Consider the following 23,567-nt stretch of genomic DNA (forward strand, 5'->3'; position numbering starts at 1 on the left):
AAACATACTTATGAGTTTTTCAATAACTGAAATCAGTTTTTAAAATGTAAAATAATTAACATTAAGTTAACAATTCCATTCTACAGTCCCAATAACCATATTTCAGGTGTTCAATAGCCACCTATGGCTAGCGGACACCATATTGGACAGTGCAGATTGAAATAATAACACAAAGCACTTACCATTTCCCATCGTTTTTTAAATGTAATATTTTAATTCTTTTGTTTTCTTTTGCCATGTCCTAGAACAGAAGTGCACAGATGGAATGGATAGCTTTGAAGTTCAGGGCAGATGACATTTTACATTTTTAAAAAATCACCGATCACTGAATTTATTCAGGAAGTATAAATGAACTTCAAAAAACTTAATTGCTTCGTATTTTAGTTCAAACAATGGATTGTTAAAAAAGGTATATCTGTTGCTATAGTATAACTAGCAAACGTTCAGCTTTCATATTAGCCGCTCCCATCCTTCTAACCCGTCCTCCACAAGCACGCGCCCACATGGACGCACGCACATCCACGAAAATGCACACTCATAGAGCCCCGCATGTGACTGCGGGCGACCCAGGAAGCGCGGTTTACTTATCCCCTCTTGAAAGTTTCTAAGGGGCACTCAAGCTAACTCGGTATTTGTAGCGTTGCACGTCTCCTTTTAAAAGATATTAGACTCTGCCTTCTCCAGGTCCATTCCTGGAGAAATGAAAAAGATCGGGGGTGGTGGTAAAGAGAAGGCCTCTCTTATAGTCTACTGAGTCAGTAGCTCCACCTAAGGAAGCGGCAGTATTTGTGAGCCTAAGACAAATCCTTGAAGGAACATACAAAAGATTTCGAAAAGGCCTTCAACCAAAGCATTAGTGAGGAGACAATCACCATCGAGTGCTCAGGAAGAGCGTTTTCCCCTAAGCAGGAGCTCTTGAGTTGCGTCAATCCATGCTCTTCAACCGCGGGTCCTCCAGGGCCCAAAGAGCGCCCGCTAGCCCGAGTTCTTGTTTTGGGTTTCCCACAAAAACGTGGTCACACCGAAAACTTTTATCACAGATACGATAACGGCCCCAAAACTTTAACAGCATCCTAACTCCCGTCCAACTCCCACCATCCTCGTTTTGCACTTCGCTTTGGGAGCCGAGTGATCTAGTCGTCTAGAATGCCAGCTCTGCAAAATTCCAGGAGCTAAACACAAACCAGCCAACCAACCTCCTGAGAGAGATTTGAACCGATAAAACATAGCAACTCCCAACAACATCCCCAAGTTTCTCCTGTGCTTTAAAGCAAAAAAAAAAAAAAAAGACCGGCCCCCCTCACCGCGCGGCATGCTGGGATAAGTAGTTCCTTCAACCCGCGAAGGTGCAGGATCTGTACAAATCTCAGGCTGAGTTCCCAAAGGAGTACTACAATTCCCGTTGTGCCTTTCGGCAGAGTGTAAGGAGCGGGATGAGAGAGGGCGCATTGCGCTTGCGCAGGTTGAGGGGCTGGAGGGAGGCGGAGACGCAGTAGTCCAACTGCAGAAGAGTTTCCATGTGACAGAGAGGTGAGTTTCAGCTCCAGGACTCTGAATACCGACCCAAGCACTGTTCACTGGCCCCGGGGCTAACAGACGTTAGCTCGCGCGGAACGCTTGGTGTTTGGCGGTACCACCAGAGGACTTGTGCTGCAGAGTGAACTACTGACTCCCGGGCAAGTGCCTGAGGTACCCTGCCGAGACCGAGGAGTCTCCAGAGAGAGGCGGAGCGGCGAAGCGAGATTTCTGTCAGCGCCGGCGCCCCAGAGCGCGGAGTCATGAACGGCTTCATTCCTGAGGAGATGAGCCGCAGCGGGGACGCGGCCGCTGCAGTGGCAGCCGTGGTTGCTGCAGCCGCCGCCGCCGCCGCCGCCGCTGCCGCTTCCGCCGGGAATGGAGCCGGGGCGGGAGCAGGAACTGAGGTGTCCGGCCCCGGGGCAGTCTCGGTGGCTGGACCCCCAGGACCAGCTGGGCCGGGCCCCGGGCAACTGTGCTGTCTGAGGGAGGACGGTGAGCGGTGCGGCCGGGCGGCAGGCAACGCCAGCTTCAGCAAGAGGATCCAGAAGAGCGTCTCCCAAAAGAAGGTGAAGATCGAGCTGGATAAGAGCGTAAGTGACTGCGAAACAGCTCTGCCCTGCCTGTCCCCTTGGGGCTCTGGGAGCGGTCCAAACAGGGGTTGTTGGGCCAGGGGTTCTGGGCTCCCCGAGACCTGATTGCAGTGCAAACCCGTTGTGAGGTCTCTAAGTAGAAAGCAAAGAACAAAGTCTCAGCAACTCTGGCTGCCCCCCCAAGAGACATACACTTGCACGTTGTGTTTCCCCTCCCTTTCAATCCCTCCGCGCCCCCCCCCCCCGCACCCCTACCGCTCCCTGCTTCTCCCTTCCCCCTCCACTTAGATCTGGAAACGAAACAAAGGGAACGAGCGCACGTAGGGAGGGCCTGGAGTAGTTTTCTTGTTGCCCAGCAGCTCCTTCTGGAATGGAGGCGCCTTCTTTGTTTTGCTGCCCAGGCTGGCGTTTGGCCCCAGGAAGTAGCTTCCCGGGTCTAGGGAAAGAGGATTCTTTCAAGGACCTGACGCCGCAATCAAGATCCTGTTCCTCGCTGCCCTGTGTGCGGATGAGAGGGAAGCCGAGCTCCCCCTCGCCTTGCTGAGAGCCTGTGTTGTGGACGGTGGCGGCGACGTCAGCTTTGGGGCAGCTGCTCTGAACGTGGGGAGCACACAGTCTGCAGCTTTGCCGTCCATTTGGCAGCCATCAGGATTTCTTTTTCCATCCTTTTGGACGTCTGTTCTTTCGACCATATATGAGACGTAAAAACAACCATTGCCATTTTCCGGAGCTCTGGCAGGCGTAAATTAGTAACAAGATGTCAGAACCTAGCACACGTTCTGCTTATTTTTAACTTGCACTTGGCTTAAAAGTTCATTTAGCTCAGTTCTTGATTGTTTGCTTGGTTTTTTAAAGAAGAAGCTGTTACTATATTCAAATATTACTATACATCTCTCAAGACTATATGTAATTAACATTTTGGGAAGTTTGTAATCCTTTCTCCTTATTTAAACAGTTCTTTAGTCATGTTCGTGAGACTTTTTAGGTAGACTTGAATAATTTCACATTGCTTTGGAAAATACACATAAATATATTTAATACTCAGAAAAGTTTATAATTTCAAATTTAAATATGGTTAGGATATGAAAATCAATAGCTCATTGGGAAAGATGAATAGTTCTATATCTGGATTATAATTTGAGTATTAAATTAGATTAAGAAGTATTTATTATGCTATTAATATATGCTCTTTAAGTAGAGAAAATACTATCAAGTAGCAAAATTGTGGGCAACGTCATCATTCCCCTTGCAAGCAAAACAGCATGACCTAACTCATCTAGTTCACCCCCACTGCAATTTGATGACAAAATCTAGAGGTTTGGAATTTCTCATTCTCCTCCTCTGCCTCCCTCCCCTTACTGTCACTCCTCCCTACCCCACTTCCCAATCCTCTTCACAGTATTGCCAGACATGGTGGTTTGACTGTGTGCAGGACCTTAAAAGAAAGCATGCCCTTGTCTTAACAATGCCCTGTTTTGACTTTTTTTCTTTTTTTAATGATTCACTGTGGCCTATGTATTTTACTAATACATAGACACATTTTAATGCAATCCTAAGTAATCCATGAAACTTTTCTGTTTCAGGTAAGGCATCTTTACATTTGTGATTATCATAAAAACTTAATTCAGAGTGTTCGGAACAGAAGAAAGAGAAAAGGGAGTGATGATGATGGAGGGGATTCACCTGTTCAAGATGTTGATACTCCAGAGGTAGAGGAAAGTTTTTGCATGATAAATGTAAATCCTAAGTAGTCCATTCTGAAACTCTTATAAAAAAGATATGAACAAATTTTTAAAATACTTAAAACATATGAAAAAATCTGAAAATGAAAACATAATTAAAAATAAACAGTTAACACACAGTTACACAATTTGACTTGTTATATTTTCAATCGATAATTCCTGTAGTTCTGTTGTCTTAACAACTTCTTCCCCAGTTTTTAATATTTATCCTCCAAGGATTAAAATGTTTATTACATTTATAGTTTTGGTTCTGTAAAAGGCCTTTTAAATAATAGAATGAAAATTTTGTGCTATAAGTGAAAGTTATTATACATATAAAAGTTAAGTTTTTAACTAATTGCATGAACTTATTGATATATGTTATTTTTTTTTTAGGTTGACTTATACCAATTACAAGTAAATACACTTAGGAGATACAAAAGACACTTCAAACTACCAACCAGACCAGGACTTAATAAAGCACAACTTGTTGAGGTATTTATGAGTTTTAAACTTTTTAAAACTTTAAAAGACTCCGTTCATACAAAAAAAAGGATCATTAAGTGTGAATGAAATTGTTAATAGAGTGTATAAGACAATATATTTTAATTAGAAAGATCGAAGTTAATTTTTAAAGTCTGTTGTGGAAGAATCCAGTTACCTAGAAATGTTTGTCTGCTTCTTAGGAAATGTCTTTATGAAGTGACTACTCAATGGATTGTGTATAGTTTTCTAATCATCTTCTAATATTGGCTTTCAAAAATATTGTGGGAGAATTTTTTATTCTCTAGAAATTTATTTTAGAATTCTATTTACTCAGTAAATATTTATTGAACTTCTAATTGAGGAATAATAACATAAATTAATATGCTTTGATGTCTTTACTAGAATTTTTTAAAGTTTCTAATGGAATAGGTCTACAGAGAAGTCCCTGAAATAGTATTTCTACAATTTGCTGATTTAACCATTTCAGAATTTATCCTTGTTGATGTTGGTTTGTTTTATTTTAGGCATCCATGTTTTCTTTACATCTAGAAGATGCAAAGACTATGTCCAAGGTTTTCCTTAATAGTTTGCTTTCATATAGGACTAAAGTGAATTTTGAAAAGTTGAGTGTGTGTGTTTGCTCTCAGGAAAAATAGAACCAAGAAATCTGTGCATGGTATTAGGATGTTTGTTAATTTGTATAAATATATAAATACATATTTATACTTTAATTACATTTAAATAGATATGGTTTAACCTACTAGGCAGAATAGAAATTTATAAGTATATAAACACTTTTCTCGTATTCTTTAGCTTGAATTTAGTAATCCTACATTTTCTAATATGTGCATATCGGATAAGATAAAAGATGAATAGAAGGTACAATTTTTTGGCAGAATGCAATGCTTTTTAATATTGTTGAGACCCACTACATTAACTTCTTAGCCAGAATTTTTCTTCCTTCTTGCCTAGGCAACAAAAATTCAATTTTTCTTTAAATCTGATATAAAAGATCTAGTGTTTTCAGATTGTATAGCACATTACTATAACATAAATATACGTATTGTCTACCATGATTAAACTATATCAAAATATACAGACACTAATTGAGTGTAAGTACTCTGTTTTGGAACAACTGAGAACCAAATAAGTGATTATTTTAAAGGTACATATTTGTTAAATGCGTAAATCAAACCTAAAGTTTTTGATAATCTGATATAAAAAAATTATATTATTTCTAGAGCTATTTTCTTACTTAGAAATGAGAAGTAGCCATAATCTAAATAGCCATGAGTATTATAGTTTATTTAGTCAGAAATACAGATATTTAAAAGTGATTCCAGAGTTGAATAACAATCCTCCTTAAGTGTCTTAATTATCATTTGGATAACCTTTCTTTAAGAAGTTTTATCTTCTAGAATCTAGATATTCCTTTGAGCATCCCAGTTTAGTCAGCCGTACTTCTGTTAGTAGTTGCAGTGCGCATGTTAGATTAGTGAAAAGGCAAGATAGTAGGTAAACGTTCTTCAGTGAACATCCCTCTTTCCCCTTTTATTTTCCATTTAGAATTTTTATTCAGGAAAAAATTTTCAAGAAATCTTAACAAAGAATATTGCTAGCCCTGGCCAGGTAGCTCAGTTGGTTGGAGCATGGTCTGGATACATATGCCAAGGTTGTGGGTTTGATCCCTGATCAGGGCACATACAAGAGACAATCAGTGAATACATAAATAAGTGAAACAGCAAATCAATGTTTCTCTATTTCTCCCTTCTTTCTCTCTAAAATCAATCAATAAAAATTTTTAAAAAGACTTGCCAATGAATATAAGTTAGCAAACATACTTGTAAGATATTTCATGGTTTGTTTCTGTAGTACCAAACTTTCGACTTCTTATTTACCCTTTTTCAATGAGTAGGATCTAAATTATAAACGTGGACTCTTACATTCTCTTTTATTTCATTGATATTTAAAGTTTAAGAGTAAAAAATTACCAGTATGCTTTAGGCTTTAACAGGATTTTAACCTTTAAAAATGTTTAAGCACATAAAAAACCCACAATTAGAATCACTTAAGAGTAGATCTGGATTTGTACCTCCTTTAAAGCCATTTTTACCAGTTTTTGGTTTTAATGCTTTCTTAAATAAAACACTGCATTTGTGTTGTATATTTGCATACTATTTTAATTTACTAATTATTTTTTATCAACTGTCCTGATATTTAGTTTTCTTTGTCTTCAGGATTTTGAAGTGTTTAACTGTTCAATAATTTATACTTGTGGCTTTTATTCTTTAGTTAGTCAGTTTTTGCTTTTACTTCTATGCTACACTAGTTTGCCATGTAGCAGTTGCACTGTGCAATGTTACAGTAAGGACTGGGAACATTTTTATGGATGTAATCTCTATTATGAATTGTGATAGTATTTCTCTCTAGTTCTCAGTGATTTAAATGTGATTTACATATGGTGTATTACTGTTGATTCACTTTGAATTAAAAAATATATATTGCAACAAAAGATAATAAAAAGTAAAAAATTACTTCCTAACCTAGATTCCAGTTATAACATTTAAAATTAGTAAAAATAAATACACATCCTAATTAATGTAGATTTAATTGAGTGGGCTGATGGGTCCTTTGAAATCAAACTACCTCTTGTTCATAACATCTTTCATGCTTTTCACCATGTTGGGATTTTATTGAATACAATTTATTTTTAGAAGGAAATAGCTCTTATCACATAGCACTTTTTTTCTTTTGATAAGTGTTTTTTACCTAGTTTATGAAATCTGTTAATATCTATAATTTAATTTCCTCAATTTTTTTTTTCTTTATAGATAGTTGGTTGCCACTTTAGGTCTATTCCAGTGAATGAAAAAGACACCTTAACATATTTCATCTACTCAGTGAAGAATGACAAGAACAAATCAGATCTCAAGGTTGATAGTGGTGTTCACTAGGAGAGATGGAATTAAGACTAAGACTTGGATGTTCAGATGTTAAGACTGTTTTTCACATGTAGAAATAAATGTTCCTGTGTATTTTTTCTATAGAGGATTTTCTCTGGTTTTATTTTCTTTGTTTCTGACTCTAATAATTAGTTGGAAACTCATGTAAAATGAGCTTTCCTAGATTAACAAATATTTTAAATAAAGGTTATTACTATTATAGTTGCTTCAGTGTATTTATTTTGTGAAACTCGATTTTTATTTTAAACTGCCTTTCAGGGACCTGTATTAATTGAGATTTTAATATAAAGATCATTTTGTTACCCGCTGCTCCCCCCAACCCTCTTTTTTTAATTCCAAGAAATTATCAGGTTAAGGAGAAGTAACAAAGGTGTGGCACATTTGCTTTCTTGAGATGCTCTGATTTGGAATTAAGGATATACTAAACATTATCTTGTAAAGTGCTGTTTAGTGCTAACAAGTTTAAAAAATAGAGTTCAATTAAGATGCAACTTTATTTCCTTTTTTAAAAGATTATTATTTCTTGATGGAAGTATCAGGAAGAAAAAATAGATTAATTTAATGCCTACCTCCTTCCAAAGAAGACTTAATATGCCTGTGAAAATAAGCACAGTGCTGAAAGTTCAGATAAGAACATGAATTAGTTATAGCTATTTCTTTAAATTTTGTCTTACAAAAAATATTAATATGGCATGAATGTAGAAAGAGAACCTCTGCAATACCCCTTAATTTTCAGTCATATCCTGTACTGTTTACATTGCAAATTAAAACTAATAAATTGGATATCTAAAAATTTAACAAGATCTTTAAATTTTGGTCATAGATAGCTATGGCTTGATTTATATTTTTCCTTTGCAGTTCACTCTTTTCTCAGTTTTCTATTGAATATTTTTAACCTCTGCTTTTCCTGAGATTGCATTGCTTACCCGACTTCTTACAGTTACAAATCAAATTTACATCTTGTGCATGAAAACAGCTTCAAGGCAGTATTCTGAGATTGTGCTACAGATTTTAGGCTGGAAGTGGATGACACCAGAATTGTAGCTCAGATTTTGAAAATTGACAACCAAAAATATCTGTCAACATTGCCAAACATACTTTGGGGGGCAAAGTCACCCTTGGTTAAGAACCACGATATAGCTACATTTAAAGTACTGTTTCATTAGAAGGTGAGTGTATTTTAAGTGTTCTCAATGTATTAACAGCTAGAAAACATGGTGAAAAAGCCACTGGGCTTTGTTTTTGCTATGACCATTTACAGATTTACATGTTCACTGATGATATAGAATCTTCTCATATCTGGTATCTCAGAAATCTGATAACTTTTTTTCTTAGCTATATGAAAATGAACCACACAGCACAAACATATGGTAATTTATTAGAGTGAAGTATTACTTCCAAATTTTATATTTTTACCTAAACCTACAAAGACAGTGTTTTAAAAAAACTTGACTGTTAGGTTTACTTTTTCCTAATAAAACATTTCATTCTTGTGAAAAAAGCTTGAAATTACTTGTTTACATTAAAATGTCTGTTTATGAATATAATCTTGGTCTAGCAATGTTAGTTATACATAGCTAATTATTTGCATAAAATAGTTGGATAAGTGAATAAGAGTTCTGGGTGTTGATTATAAAATGAAATTAAATTCTTAGAGCAATTTACAACATGAAAAATTGAGAACTTAAGAACTTCATCAAAGCTGAGGAATTCAAGGTGTAATATAAAAAAGTCAACTTTATTTAAAATGTTTAAATCTTTGCTGTTGAGTTTAAAAAATTGTAAATTCAGTGGAAGGTATATCTCTGTAAGGGTAGAGGTTACTTTTAAATGTTAGAGCATCAGAAGAAAGACTGCCTTTGGGATAGGAGAAAGAAAATAATGAGTGAGTAGCAGAGGCTCAAGAAATAAGTTCATTGTTAAGTAACTACCTTTTACTAAACAATTTAGGAAATAGCTAAAAATTAGTACCTGAAATGTTTTTAAGAAAACATGCTCTATTATTTTTGCATAAGACCTTTTTAATTGAGGTGAAATTTACATAATATACAATTAATCATTTTTGAAGTATAGAATTTGATGGTATTCTGGACTATATTTATAAGGGTGTTTATATAGTGAATAGCCTTGAAATGCATTTGACTCTTAAACAACACAGGGGTTAGGGGAACCAACCCTCCTCACAGTCAAAAATTCACGTATAACTTGACTCTCCAAATACTTCACTACTAATAGCCTACTGCTGACCAGAAACTGTACTGGTAACATAGTTGACATATATGTATTATATACTATATTCTTACAATAAAGTAAGCTAGATTGAAGATGTTAAGAAAATCGTAAGAGAAAATACATTTACAGTATTTATTGAAAAAAACCTGTGTCTCTAAGTGGATGCACCCAATTGAAATGCATGTTGTTCAAGAGTCAACTGTGTATGTCCTTTTGTGTCTAGTTTTTTTTATTTTTTATTTATAAGGTGTGATATAAGTACCACAATTTATTATTCATTTATTGATGGATATTTGGGTTTTCACCCTTTGCTATTATGAATAATGCTGCTATAAACATTAGTATACAAGTTTCTGTATGGACATGTTTTTATTTCGCTTGGATATATATCTAAGAGTGGAATTATGGAGTCACATAGTAACTATATTTAATGTTTTGAGGAACCTTCAGACTTTTCCATAATGGCCGTACCATTTTATATTTTCACCAGCAATGTACAAGAGTTTGTATGTATTTCTCCAAATTGCTAATACTTGTATTTCCTTTTTGTAAAATTAAAGCCATCCTGCGTGTGAAGTGTTATCTCATTGTGGTTTTGATTTGCTTTTCCTCAATGACCAGTGTTGTTGAATATCTTTTTATATGCTTGTTGGCCACTTGTATATCATCTTTGGAGAAATGTCTGTTCGAGTCTTCTGTTCATTTTTAATTGGGTTATTTATTTTTCTGTTGTTGAGTTGTAGGAGTTCTTTATTCTGGATATTATGATGGATATTCGATAAACAATTTGCAAATATTTTCTTCCATTCTGTAGACTGTCTTTTCACAGTCTTTTGATAATGATCTTTGATGCACAAGATTTTTATTATGTAGTCCAATTTTTATTGCTCATAGTTTTAGTATCACATCTAAGAATTCATTGCCAAATCAGGTTATAAAAAGTAACTTGTATCTTTTTCTAGTTTTATAGTTTCAGCTCTTCATTTAAGGTCATTGACCCATTTTGAGTCAATTTTTGTATATGGAGTGAGTTAGCGGTCCACCTTCATTCTTTTGCATGTGGTTGTTTAGTTCTTCCAGCACCATTTGTTGAGAGACTGTGTTTTGGCACCTTTGTTTGGGGGTATTTCAGTATTCTCTTCCATTTTATTGGTCTATTCTTCTGCCAGTACTATACTCTTGACTGCATTAGCCTTGTAGTAAGCTTTGAAGTCAGTAAGTGAGTCATTCTAATTTTTTTTCTTTTTCAATATTGTTTAAGTTATTTGGGCCCCCTTTTAGTTTCATATGAATTTGAGTATTAGTTTTTCCATTTCTGCCCCAAAAAGCCATTAAAATTTTGATGAGAATTGTATTGAATCTGTAGATCACTTTCATATTACCATATTAACAATATTAAATATTTTAATTCATGAACATGGGGTATCTTTTCATTTATTTAGGTCTTTAATTTCTTTCTGCAGTGTTTTATAGTTTCCAATCTATAAATCTTTCACCTCCTTGGTTAAATTTATTCCTGATCATTTATTTTTATGCTATTTTAAATGGAATTGCTTTCTTAATTTCTTTTTTGAATTGTTCATTACTAGTGTATAGAAACACAAATGATTTTTGTATGTTGGCATGGCAACTGTACTCAATTCATTATAGCTCTGGTAGTGTTTTTGTATATTCTATGAGATTTTCTATATGTAGAATCATGTTATTTCTAGAGATACTTTTATTACTCTTCCTTTCCAATTTGGACACCTTTTATTTATTTATTGGCCAAATTGTTCTGGCTAGGACTTTCAGTACAATGTGGGATAGAAGTGGTAAAAGTATCCATCCTTATATTCTTTTTTAAAGAGAAGAGATTTCAGTCTTTCACCATTGAGTATAATGTTACTTGTAGATTTTTCAAAAATGCTCTTTCTTTTGTTAAAGAAGTTCCCTTCTAGTTTGCTGAGTGTTTTTTTATCATGAAAGGGTATCAAATTTTGTCAAATACTTTTTCTGTAACTATTGAGATGATCATGTGTTTTTTCCCTTTTGTTCTATCAATGTGGTATATTACATCAAATGATTTTATATTGAGCCACCCTTGCATTCCTGGGATAAATCTCACTTGGTCATGGCTGACAATCAGAATCACTTTTTCTTTTAAATCTTTATTGTATTTCTTTCCATTACCATTTAGTCCCCTTATACCACCACCCTCCACTCAGCAATTGCAACACTGTTGTTTATGTCCATGAGTCTTTTTTTTCTTTTGGCTCAATCCTTCCATCCCTTAACCTCCCCTTACCATTATCTGTCAACTGCTCTCCATCTGTGAGTCTGTACCCTTTTCCTTGTTAATTCAGTTTGTTGATTAGATTCCACATATGAGTGAAATATGATATTTGTCTTTCTCTGACTGGCTTATTTCACTTAGCATAATGTTCTCCAGGTCCATCCATGCTGTCACAAAAGGTAAAATTTTCTTCTTTTTTAATGCAGAGTAGTATTACAAATTAACAGTTGTTTTATCCACTCAGAAACTGGTGAACACTGGAGCTGCCTCCAAATCTTGCCTATTGTAAGTAGCACTGCTATGAACATAGGTGTGCTTATAGTCCTTCGAATTAGTGTTTCAGGTTTCTTTGGATAAATTCCCAGAAATGGAATTGCTGGGTCATAAGGCAGTTCCATTTTTAATTTTTTAAGGTAACTCCATACTGCCTTCTACAGTGGCTGCACCAATCTGCATTCCCACCAACAGCGCCAAAGCATTCCCCTTCCTCCATATCCTTGCCATCACTTGTTTATTGATTTATTGATGATAGCCATTCTGACAGGTATGAGATGATACCTCATTGTGGTTTTAATTTGCATTTTTTATGATTAGTGGCATTGAGCATCTTTTTATTTTAAAGTATGCTCTTTCTACTTATAAAGAATGTTTGATGTAAAACGTGGAGAATTGTTTTATGACCTTCTAAAGAATGCTTCGTGTGCATATGAGAAGACTATTTTGCTTTTGTTCAGTTAAGTGTTCTGTGTATGCCTGTTAGGTCTAAGTTGTTTATAGTGTTGTTGAAGTTTTTTATTAATCTTATGTCTAGATGTAATTCTATTATTTAAGGGAAGATATTGATATCTCCAACTCTTTGTAGAACTGTATTTCTCTTCAGGCCTGTCAATTTTTGTACTATAGAATTCATTTGAGGTCATGGAATTTCTTATATATTTTTAAAATTTTATTTATTTATTTTTAGAAAGAGGGGTAGGGAAGGAGAAAGGGGTAGAGAAACATCAATGTGAGACAGAAACACTGATCAGTTGCCTCTTGTGCACACCCCAACCTGGAATCAAACCCTCAACCCAGGCATGTGCCCTGACCAGGAATCGAACTGACGACCTTTTGCATTGTGCGACCATGCCCAACCAACTGAGCCACACCAATCAGGACAAACTCCTTACATTTCTTTCTAGTTGAAAGTTGATGCTATAAACTTAGTTTAATAGGTACCATGTCCTAGTTGTATTAATAATTGGCATGATGAACTATAGTCCTCAAATAATAGTTATATTAGTTGCTATTATATATATAAATATATCTATGTGATATGTATTCCCTTTAATATATACTTAATGTATGAAGTAAGTTTTTTATCTATAATACCCAGTAGACTTAATTTTTACTTCTAAACCTCTGCAAATATAGATTACATATACTCTTTCTTTGTTGAAAATTTACTATTTTTATTTGTAAAATTTTTATAATATGTTGGCTACGAATATTCCAACATTCTCTCTAGGTATACCACTCTACAAAGACGAGCACATTATGGTGATACCATTCTAGAAGTAAATTGAGAAAGCTAATTCAGTGTCAATTTACTATCATTTTCTAATACCAGTTTCTCTTCAAATCTTTGGGAGAAAAGTTTAGGCTTAGGCTGTTAATGCAAGATGATTTATAAATATTTAAATTTGATTTTTTTTCTTTTTGAGAAAATTATTTTAAAGCCTGTAGTGCTTTACTTATAGGATTCTTTGTATTTTAAAAGCACATTCCATAATACTTTGCAAAAATGGTTATAGAAAGAACTCATGTATGCCTGTGAGCAATAGTTGTTGATCATTGTTTTGGTTCTCCATGTTACTTTCAATTATCTAATAGTCCTTTAGGATTAGTACTTAATCCTAACAAGAATATGCAAGGAATCCCTATGGATTATGTTGATGAAAAGATGTTATCAGAAGAGATGAGCTATTAGTATTACTGTCCACTTGTGATCAGCAGTAAGAACAAGAATATAGAAAGTCAAAGAAAAAAAACACAGAAATTGTTATTCAGTAAGCATTTAGCATAAATGAGCTATCTGAAATGTAAAATTGTGTGTCCCATTCAAGTAAAGATTTGCTTTCCTTAAAAGAAAATAGATTAGATGATGCTATTAAATAATGTAGTGGTTAAGACTAGATGCTAGAGGAAGATTGACCATATTTTTTAAATGTGGTCCTACTGCTCTGATAATGTAACCTTAAACAAGCTACTTAATCTCTCTAAATCTTGGCACTTTGGCCATAGAACAGGAATCGTGACAGTATCTACCTCACTCAGTAGTAAGACAGTATTTAGAACAATAGTAAATTTTAATAAAAGCTTAGGTGTCTTTTCATGTAGCTAAAATTTATTGAAAAAATAAAGGATATATTCATTAATATGTTTGAATGAAATGTTTGCTTTTAAAAACATTGACCTAGTCAGAAAAAAGTCAAGTAAGGTAAGTTGTGTGAACATTCATGCTTTTATATTGTTTTAGTAGTATAAAGAAGGATGGGTGGTTCTATAATACAGCCATTCTAAAAGAATGTAATTGACATTTACATTACAAAGTTATTCCCAAAAAAGAGAATATGATGAAGAATAATTATAAAATTCCATTTATTAAGTATTTAGATTTTTTCAAATATATTTTTCTCATTAGGTTTTGATTGCAATAATAAGGGAACACTTAAAAGCCATTGTTGCCTCATATATGCCCTTATGCTGAGATACTGAATCTTTATCACTTTTTTCTCCCTTAAAGAGAAATTACACCAAGTAGAAAATAAAACTGGTTTACTGATGATTTTTCTTTATTTACTTGTTCTATGTACCATTCCAGGAAGGATATAAGACACTTTATTGAGATAGTTCAATTTTAATACCAGTCCAGTGAAGAAAAAAAGCTGAATCAAATCATCTAGTAGTGATAAAACAACAAATTTAATTTTTAAAAACAATTCCACTTCATTGCATTTTTGTAGGAGGTCACGCTACTTGAAAACGTTGTGACTTATGATTGTGCAGGTTTTTAGAGGAACTGAATTCTGACTAACTCAAAATTGTTTGGTCCAGCACCGTAACACTTATTGAACAAATCTGGGTATGGTCTTTAGGAACAGATTAGGGACCTCCAAGGATCTATTTCCATTAAATAATGTCACTTTTATTCACAAAATGTTAACTCCTAAGTTTACTACAGGTAATGCTTCTCAAACTTTTCCACACAGCAATACTTTGTATAGCACCCTACACCTCTCATCTGTACAGGCTTCACATTTATAAATAATAATTTGTTTGTAATTATTGTACTTTTGTCAAAATACAATTTCCAAGAGGCAAGTCCATCTTATTCATCATTATATATCCAAATATTAATAAGAGCTGGCACTCAGCAAATACTTAATAAATTTTTATTGCATGAAGGACTTTCGGAAATCACCTCTGATGGCCACGAGTCAACACATACCTCTTAAGATATGGAGACATAGTCCAAATCTGTCTCTATTAAAATATTTTTGAAGGCATCTGTTTTATTTACTTTTAAAATTCATTTAACTTTTTAATTCTCATCAAAGCATGTGTTTTTTAAATATGCACTATTCTCAAGAAAAATTGATATGTTGGGGATATGCATCCACGTTTTAAAGAGGTAGCTATTGTGTGTGTGTGTAGTGTATGGGCTTTGAAATTAGGACTGTTCAAATTCTTGCCTTGATTTTTAGCAAATATCTTAAACTTAAGTCAGCATCTGAAAAATGGGTATAAGAATACTTGAAGGTGTTGTGGCTGTTTTTAAAAGAGAAAAATGAAACTACTTAAAATAGTTGGCATGCATAATATGTACACTCAACATTTGCTTCCTTTTCCCCTCTTACTAGAAAACTTCTAGTTTTTCTTCTAAGAATCTCAATTTATATATGATTCTTTCCATTAAGTATTAGATGCTCAATAACTGTCAACTAAGAACTGAAACCTCTCAGTCTTTGAGCCAGGATTATGGTTATTCATCTGGGGAACAGAATTCTTTTATTGATATAGTTAACACCTCATAGATGAAAATTTTCTAGCCAATATTTTTAACCAGTGCCAACAATGTCCACAGAGAAAAATTAAATTGAATTAATTTTTATTACTACTTATTTAACACAAGTTTACTTGTCTTGGACAAGTAAGGATTTATAGAATGTGTGCTTTATTGCACTGGATAGAAACTAGAAATGCAGTTACACTGACATAGCGGTTTCTGGGAAATTGGCGATGGTGCTCTGCAGAATACATGAAGGGTCTCAGTGACTGTTGCAAGGAATCACAAAAGAGATCTTTGGCCCAAAGAAGACATCTCTGAAAGAAAATAGAACATCAATTAAATCTAGCTACAAGCTAGAGTATATATTAGTCTTTTCTGGGGTAAAAATGGACAGTGATTTCCAGGATTTCAGATATGACTATTTTTTTTAGGTGAATAAAGTACAAAGAGAATGAGTGGGAGAACTTGCTACAGGATCAGCAAAGACCAAGAAGGTAATCAATTCTTCTACTTTCCTCCATTTGCCATTAATATTCTATCATTTCTTTATAAAGAGAAGATTAGGTGATTTCAAAACCTTATAATCAGATCAAAAAAAGTCATTCCTCTGATATGAGTGGGATGGATCATGAAGTTTAAATCTACAGGCAAGACAGAAGATTAAAAATTTTTTATAATGTCAATAATTAAATTTCTAGCTTTTATAGGGAAAGGAGACATGTTAAGCTACTCTTGTTGGAAAGATCATATGAGATAATGTATAAAATGCATGTAATTAAAATTGTATATAGGTGCAAGGTACTATGATTAAGGATCATTAGAAATATATTTAGGATATAATGTACATTATTGTTAGCACTGGTGTATAGTATATTGGAAATCTGCTAAAAGAATAAATTCTAAAAGTTCTTATTACAAGGAAAAATAAAATATTTTTAGTCATTATATGAGGCAATGGATATTAACTATCACTAAACTTATTATGGAAATAATTTTTCAGTATATATCTGTCAAGTCATTATGGCATATACCTTAAACTTGTACAGTGCTATATGTCAATTATATCTTAATAAAAATAAAAATAGGGTAAAAAAATTAAAATTTGTGTTTGTAGGGAAAAAAAGGAAATATACTTAGCAAGGTAAATTTGCTGCTACTTGTAAAAGGGTAACCCAATATCAGATAGAAATTACTTTTGTGTATCTATACTTACTTCTATTCTCATCCATTAACACAGATAATCACAAAAATATATCATGAAGTAAATATAAGTACATTTCTGTAAATTGGATTCAAGTCTTACATTACAGAAGGCAAACATATTTTAATATTAGATCATATTTACTTCTGTGGCCTGGGAAAAATTGTCATTTTATTGAACCAGTTAACTCAAGTTCTTGATATCATTTAGTAGTGATTCTGAAACTTTATCATGCATCAGAATCACCTAGAAACCTTATTAAGCCATAATTGCTATGCCTTACCTCCAGTGTTCCTGATTTAGTAGGTCTGATCTGGGGTCCAAGGATGGATATGCATTTTTAACAAGAACTCAGGTGATAGTGAAGCAGCTGTTCTGGGAACCACACATTAAGAACCAACTGGCTTGATAGGAAAAAAAATCTGGTCCAAATCAGAAGACCCGGGCTCCAGTGTTAGTGCTGATGTTAACTAGTTATGGGGGATGGTGCCAGTCATTTTATCTCTCTGTACCTTTTCCTTGCTAAGATGGGTATATCTGATCTTTTTACCCTACAGTTTTCTTAGAAAAATGAAAATATGATGACATATTAAAAGTAATTTGAAAAAGCTAATTTAGGTATAAAATAGCTGAGATCATAGTATTTGAAAGATTCCTCAGTCGCTAAGGGAAGACGATTTTAAAATCAAGAGCTAGAAATACCTATTGACTTTTCTACTATATTATACTTAAAATATATCAGCTTTCCAAGTCAGTGGAAAACTTTTATTTAGTTTATTCCTAGTTAACTCATACATAGAGCTAGATTTTTTTTCTTTTTTTCTTTTTTTTGACCATTACCAAACTTTCCTGTCCAGGTAATTACTTGATCCTGTTTACCAAAATCTTTTATCTAAAGCCCTTTATTAGTTTTCAAAATGGTTTAAAATATCAACCTTGAAGTTGACTGCTGCTGGTGGTGATTTTTTTGTGGTAAAAACCTGATAGGGAATTTAGATTTTAATAGATTAAAGAATGTTATTAATTTTCTGGATTTTATTTAATTTTATTAAAATCTGCCAAATTCTGTTTCTAAATGAAAACATTCCACTCCATACACAATGGTGATGGTTCTAAAAAATAGCTGAGATTTGAACAGGATTTTACTAAAAAGGGTGATTATTTTCAGCAAACTCATTATAAAGGTGTCAAAAAATTTGTTTTACGTGTTTCATAGCAATATATTTTGTGATTACATTTCCTTACTTTGGACAGCAGAGCAATTCACTGAAGTTGCAGTAACAGATCATCTCACATCCCTTTCCATCCCAGAAATGATCCTGGATGTTTACATCAATTTTTGTTAGGTCAGCTACTCCTTCTGGAAGACTGTGGCAGTTGCGATCTTTTAGTATTTTTCTGTAGCAAGACAGACGATTTGCAGGCATGGTCTGGACTCCAAGCAGCAAGGTTAGCCCAGTGGTAACAAGTACTATAAATTTCATTTTGGCCTTTGGCCCTGAGATAGAAGAAAAATCAGAAGTGTCAGTGTTTGTTTGTTTGTTAAAGATGTAATCCATCTAAACATAAGTTCTTAGCATTCTCATGGGTAGAGTGTTTCTCCAAGTGTAGTTTAAAGACCATCTACAATAAGAATCACTTAGAGTATTTGTTAAAAATTAAATGCCTCAATTCCACAAAGAAATATTGAATAAGAAATGCTGGATCAGGGGAAGAGGTGGTGGTAAGACCCAGAATATGTATTGTAAGTACCCAAAGTAATCACTTTTCTATATATAGTAGATAAAAATTGCTTTTTAAGGTGATAAAACTCTGATTATATTTCTAGGAAAAATAGCGTCATCAAGTACTGCGGTTCTTGACCTTGCATATCTTAACACTGTCAAAGAACTTGGATTCCACCCTAATGGAAACAAAAAGCCCATTTATCCTCACATTGACAGATAATAGTCTACAGATATATTTATAGTTCAATTAAGTTTTTAAAATCTTCCAAAATTATTTTAGGGACTCGTTGCAAATTTTTAGTGATATTGTGAACTTTTTTTCCTATATAGATTACTCATCATAGCCTCAGTTGAAAATCGAGGCTTGAATTTTCCCTAATAAACATGTAGCTTGTTCTTAAACACCTACAATTATGGGGAACTCATTATTGACTAAGTTAACGTATTTCACTGATATAGTTTTAATGTTTCCCTTACTGTAAAATATTTTTTTGGAGCTACTATCCACCAGTCCTAGTTTGAACTCTTGAGGTCATGCCAAACAAATCCAGTTCCTCTTCCAGAAGATTGAGTCTTTAAGTACAGTATTTGCATACAATTATAAAATATTCATTATCTGTATATTCAAGCTTCTCAGCTTCCATATTCAACATGAAAAGAATGGAGGTATTTTAATAAAGAATGACTAACGAGAGTGGAGTGACCAGAATCAGAATCCACAGCCATTCAGGTTTCAAAAAGTATGTTTCCTACTGTGGAGTATTAAAAAAAGGGGAGAAGAAAGATGTTTATTGTACCTTGAAAGAAAACAATATTGTTGAAAGGAAATTTTAGTATGAAGTTCTCAGTGATTACATACATCTACCAAGGGGGCAATTGCAGGGCTCACCTCACTTGTTTCCCATCTCACAGGAATCAATGTCCTGCTTTACTTAAAATCCAGTGTTTTAGCAAAGGTTGTTTCATGTATTTTGTCTGTTTTGTTATTGTTGTTATTTCAAGGGAGTGGGTAAACCTGGTTCTTGTTACTCCATTTGGGGCAGAAGCAAAACTTTCTATATTACTTTTACTATTTGGACCTGTTTATGGAGGACTATGAAGGACAGATACCCAAATCTTATAGGTTCTAAAAATGAACTATGTGCTACTCTAGTAATTTTAATACTTTAGCCAAATTCTCAGAACAGTGTTTCTCCCTCCCTCTACTCACTTTCCCAAATTGAATTATGGTTCCTCTGCCTCCCATTTATTGAATTAGGTAAGTAGCTATTGGGTCCCAATAACAAATAAGACCCTTATTATTTGAATGAAGAGCATTCAAGCTGCCCCTTCCTACTTCTGGAATGATGCTTGTGTGTTTTGTTCTAGATGAAATAGGCTACTGAAATATAGCCTGAAATCATTTTCGTCTTCAGGCCTAAATCTTCATATACTTCCTCGGATGACTTAGAATCTCTCTGCCCATACCAAGACCAAAATTGCAAGTAAAGTCAGGAGAAAAACAGCCAATATTGAGCAAGTGAGGAAGTCAGAGAATAGCACCGATGTGGGATTTACTTATACGTAAAGTGATTAAGTAATTATGTGAGAGAGGAAAGTAGGAGTAAGCTGGATTAATTTAGTTCAACTTAAGAAACATTTTTAGTGTTTCCTTTATGCCAGGCACTGTCTTAAGTACCAGGAATACCAACTGAATTGAGGAAAATATTAATCAATATCTAAACCTATCCTCATCAAATAATTCCAGTTTCTTTGAGCTAAGGCTAAAGTTATTGCAATGGCCTCCATATGGAATCTGGCTCCTCATCACCTCTCTGAAATAATTTATTCTTCCCTTTGTCATTCTGTTCCAGCTATTCCTCAAAAACCCCAGACACGTCCTGCCTCAGGGCCTTTGCACTGATTATTTCCTCTGCTTGGAAAGCTCTCCCACCAGATGTCTGCATGTCTAACTGCCTCACCCTCTTCAAGTCTTTGCTCACTTTGCTCTTCAATTAAACTTACCCCACTATCCTATTTAAAATGATATCTCCCTTCACTTATTCTCAGCCTGCCTTAGTTATTATACTTTTCCATGGCATTTTAAAATAGTCTTGTTATGTATCCCCAAACTTGAATATAAGCTCCAGAAAGGCAGGATTTTGTCCTATATGTATCCCAAGCACCTGAACAGTGCTTGGCATGTTAGTGAAAGAATAGATAATATATCGTAATTTGTATATACTTACAGTCAGAGATGGGGGAGGGTCTCAGATTGCTAAACTCAATATCTAGTTGCAGAGGTTAGTAAGCTGTCAAATTTTTAAATTTGCATGTCATCAGGTACTATTGTTTTAATTTAATTGTACTATGTTTAAATTTTTCTAAATAGTCTGACTTTAAAATGTGCTTCCCAACTTCTGTTTTGTTTTCTCTTCTTTGGTCACAACAAGAATTTATTCTGGCCAGAATTTTATTCTGACTGAAAAATATTTATTCGTATGTGGGGGATATATATCAGAAGATTCAACAACAATAAATACCTCCTACCTTTTCCGTAACCTCTCTCACCATATTCCTCTCTATCAAAAGTTTGGGTGTATGGGGAGGTATGGGTGGATAGTTGTAAATTCTTTTTAATCTTTTTTGCTTAATGGGTTTGAGGATTTTATTTTATTATTATTTTGGATCTTCAGCATTTAAAAACATATCTTTTATAGCTTTGATCTTTCTAGGTTTTTTATTATTACTATGCAGTGATATACTTATTTTTGGTAATCAACCTTAATTTTTTCTAGTTTTTATGGCTGTTGAGTATTATATTTGCATATTATATTTCCTGCATATAGGTATAGTGTGTTCCTGAGGTCATTCATGACTGTTAACTGCTGAAGCTTTCTTTTCATTAGATGGTTCTAATTAGCACCATAACCTGATGAGATATTTTTTAAGAGAGACTTTTTAATTTCAAAAAAAGTAAAATACTCAGTGTAAAACATGGAAAATACAGAAAAGCATAGATAGAATAAAATTCAACTAGAGTTTCAATGTAGAGAGAACTGTTAACATTTTGATGTGCTTCTTTTGGGTAGTGTAGATGAAGGTGTTGAGAAGGAGAAATTGAGATGGCAAGGGGCACAATGCTGGGAAACACTGTGGACTGGGTGGAAGACAAATCAGATAAAGAGGTTATAAACCAGTGAAGAACACGGATAGGAAGTTCAAGCTCATAAGGTAATTAAAAAGGGAGAAATGTAAGCGATTAGATGGCCCATGGCCGAGGCATGTTTAGACAAACTCATCTCAGAGATTGGTATTTACTGAGATTTACTCCTCTGTATCTCCATTACACGCTGCTACATAAAAGCAGATGGATTCATATACTAGCACTCCCTGACCATTTTTATAGTCCTGTGTCTCTGATACACAAAGATCACCATATTTAATATTGTTAAAATATGGGGTTGTCATGTAACATATGGAGTACCTAGTTAAATTTGAATTTCAGATAAACAATGAATAATTTTTAGTATAAATATATCCCAAATACTACATAGTTTCTACCTTTTTTTTTTTTTTCTGAACAGGTTTTTATTACACAAGAGGGGATGGGGCTCAGTCCTTCTTGGCTGCTGCCTTCCTCATGGCTGCAAGGACATTGCTCAGCTCTTCTCTCTTCCTCTTGGCACGGATGTGTGTCCCCACCCTTTTCTTGATGAATTTCAGGGCTCTCTTGTCCTTAGAGACCTTGAGCAGCTCCATGGCGCGCCGTTCATAGGGGGCAAAGCCACACACCTCTCTGATGATGTCCCGCACGAACTTGGTGTGCTTGGTGAGACGCCCACGGCGGCGGCTGTGCCTCGGCTTGCTTACGTTCTTTGTCACCTTGTGGCCCTTGTTGGGGCCCACGGCCATGGGGTAGCGGAGAGCCATGGCTGCTCCTCTCCAGTTTCTACCTCTTGAGTTAATCTTGATAATTATACTTCGGTAGAAAATAGCCCACATCAACCATTTAAAAATATAGCAATAAAGATATATAGAGGACTTATTTCCTTATAATTAAAAGAAAATCTTTCTTCCCTCATTATTATCTTTCTATATGTTGCCCTCTTTGTGATAAATGCTTTTTACTTGACTTTTAGGCTTCAGTTTAAATGTTATTTCTTCAAAGGCCTTTCCTGACCATCCAATCTGAAGTCATTTCAACCTGACTCTTTAATAGTGTCCTCTTCTTTTCCCTACTGATATTTATCACCATTTGAATTATATATGTGTGAGTTTACTGATTTATATCTATCATTCCCATTCAACAGGAAGCCTCACAAGGGCAGTCTGTATTCTTTTTTCTTTCTTTCTTTTTTTTTTAAAAAACACCACATACCTGATGACTAATACAATCGTTGGCCCATATTTGTAGTATTAATGAACGCTTCTCTGAAAACACATTTTAATCCTGAGCAAAAGCCTACAGGTTTCATGTTTTCCAAAAGACTATGACCTTCTTAGGGCTAACCCTCAGGTGTTCCTTCCACTTCTCCTCTACACAAATCATTCATTATTGCAGAGCTAGAAGGCAGTCAGACCTGTCATCTCTTCAATCCTATACATGTGACTTTCTTTGTTGTTCCATCTAACCTCTTCCCTTTACATTAATTTCTGATGAAACAATCTATTAAGGACAAACATCAAATCTATTCTAAGAAGCCTTCCCTGATCCAGTGCATACCATTCTAACAATTCCCCTGCTCTCTGTTCTGTAGTACTTACGTATAATCTGTACCTATAAGAACAGTGAATTTGACTAAATAATGCTTTGTCATTGTC

At 34.5% G+C, this 23,567-nt stretch overlaps 2 protein-coding genes and 1 pseudogene across 2 annotated transcripts; 1 reads left to right on the forward strand and 2 right to left on the reverse strand.

Annotated features, from left to right (window-relative positions):
- The first annotated feature begins 1,475 nt into the window (after window positions 1-1,475).
- Window positions 1,476-7,361, forward strand: SAP30 (Sin3A associated protein 30). The gene is made up of 4 exons (XM_090288928.1): window positions 1,476-2,108; window positions 3,692-3,817; window positions 4,226-4,324; window positions 7,147-7,361. Exons 1-4 carry the CDS (start codon window positions 1,779-1,781, stop codon window positions 7,267-7,269), a joined length of 678 nt encoding a protein of 225 aa, XP_090145054.1. The 5' UTR covers window positions 1,476-1,778; the 3' UTR covers window positions 7,270-7,361.
- An 8,019-nt stretch (window positions 7,362-15,380) lies between these two features.
- SCRG1 (stimulator of chondrogenesis 1) lies at window positions 15,381-18,531 on the reverse strand. Its single transcript, XM_090288829.1, has 2 exons — window positions 18,283-18,531; window positions 15,381-16,150 (listed from the first exon to the last, which is right to left on the reverse strand). The coding sequence occupies exons 1-2, from the start codon at window positions 18,519-18,521 to the stop codon at window positions 16,096-16,098; spliced, it is 294 nt and encodes a 97-aa protein (XP_090144955.1). The 5' UTR covers window positions 18,522-18,531; the 3' UTR covers window positions 15,381-16,095.
- Window positions 18,532-22,342: 3,811 nt separating this feature from the next.
- Window positions 22,343-22,686, reverse strand: LOC149999433 (large ribosomal subunit protein eL36 pseudogene; annotated as a pseudogene).
- Window positions 22,687-23,567: the final 881 nt, after the last annotated feature.

Source organism: Furipterus horrens, unplaced genomic scaffold (genome assembly GCF_987537825.1).
Source record: "Furipterus horrens unplaced genomic scaffold, mFurHor1.1.pri manual_scaffold_10, whole genome shotgun sequence".
NCBI lineage: Eukaryota > Metazoa > Chordata > Mammalia > Chiroptera > Furipteridae > Furipterus > Furipterus horrens.

Bases quoted from the DNA above. Each gene is read 5' to 3' on its own strand.
- SAP30 (XM_090288928.1), top strand. From the start codon at position 1,779: ATGAACGGCTTCATTCCTGAGGAGATGAGCCGCAGCGGGGACGCGGCC. The intron at 2,109-3,691 runs GTAAGTGACTGC...TTTCTGTTTCAG, and splicing joins AGATCGAGCTGGATAAGAGC to GTAAGGCATCTTTACATTTG. The intron at 4,325-7,146 runs GTATTTATGAGT...TTTTCTTTATAG, and splicing joins ATAAAGCACAACTTGTTGAG to ATAGTTGGTTGCCACTTTAG.
- SCRG1 (XM_090288829.1), bottom strand. From the start codon at position 18,521: ATGAAATTTATAGTACTTGTTACCACTGGGCTAACCTTGCTGCTTGGA. The intron at 16,151-18,282 runs GTAAGGAAATGT...ATTTTCTTTCAG, and splicing joins GAATTGCTCTGCTGTCCAAA to AGATGTCTTCTTTGGGCCAA.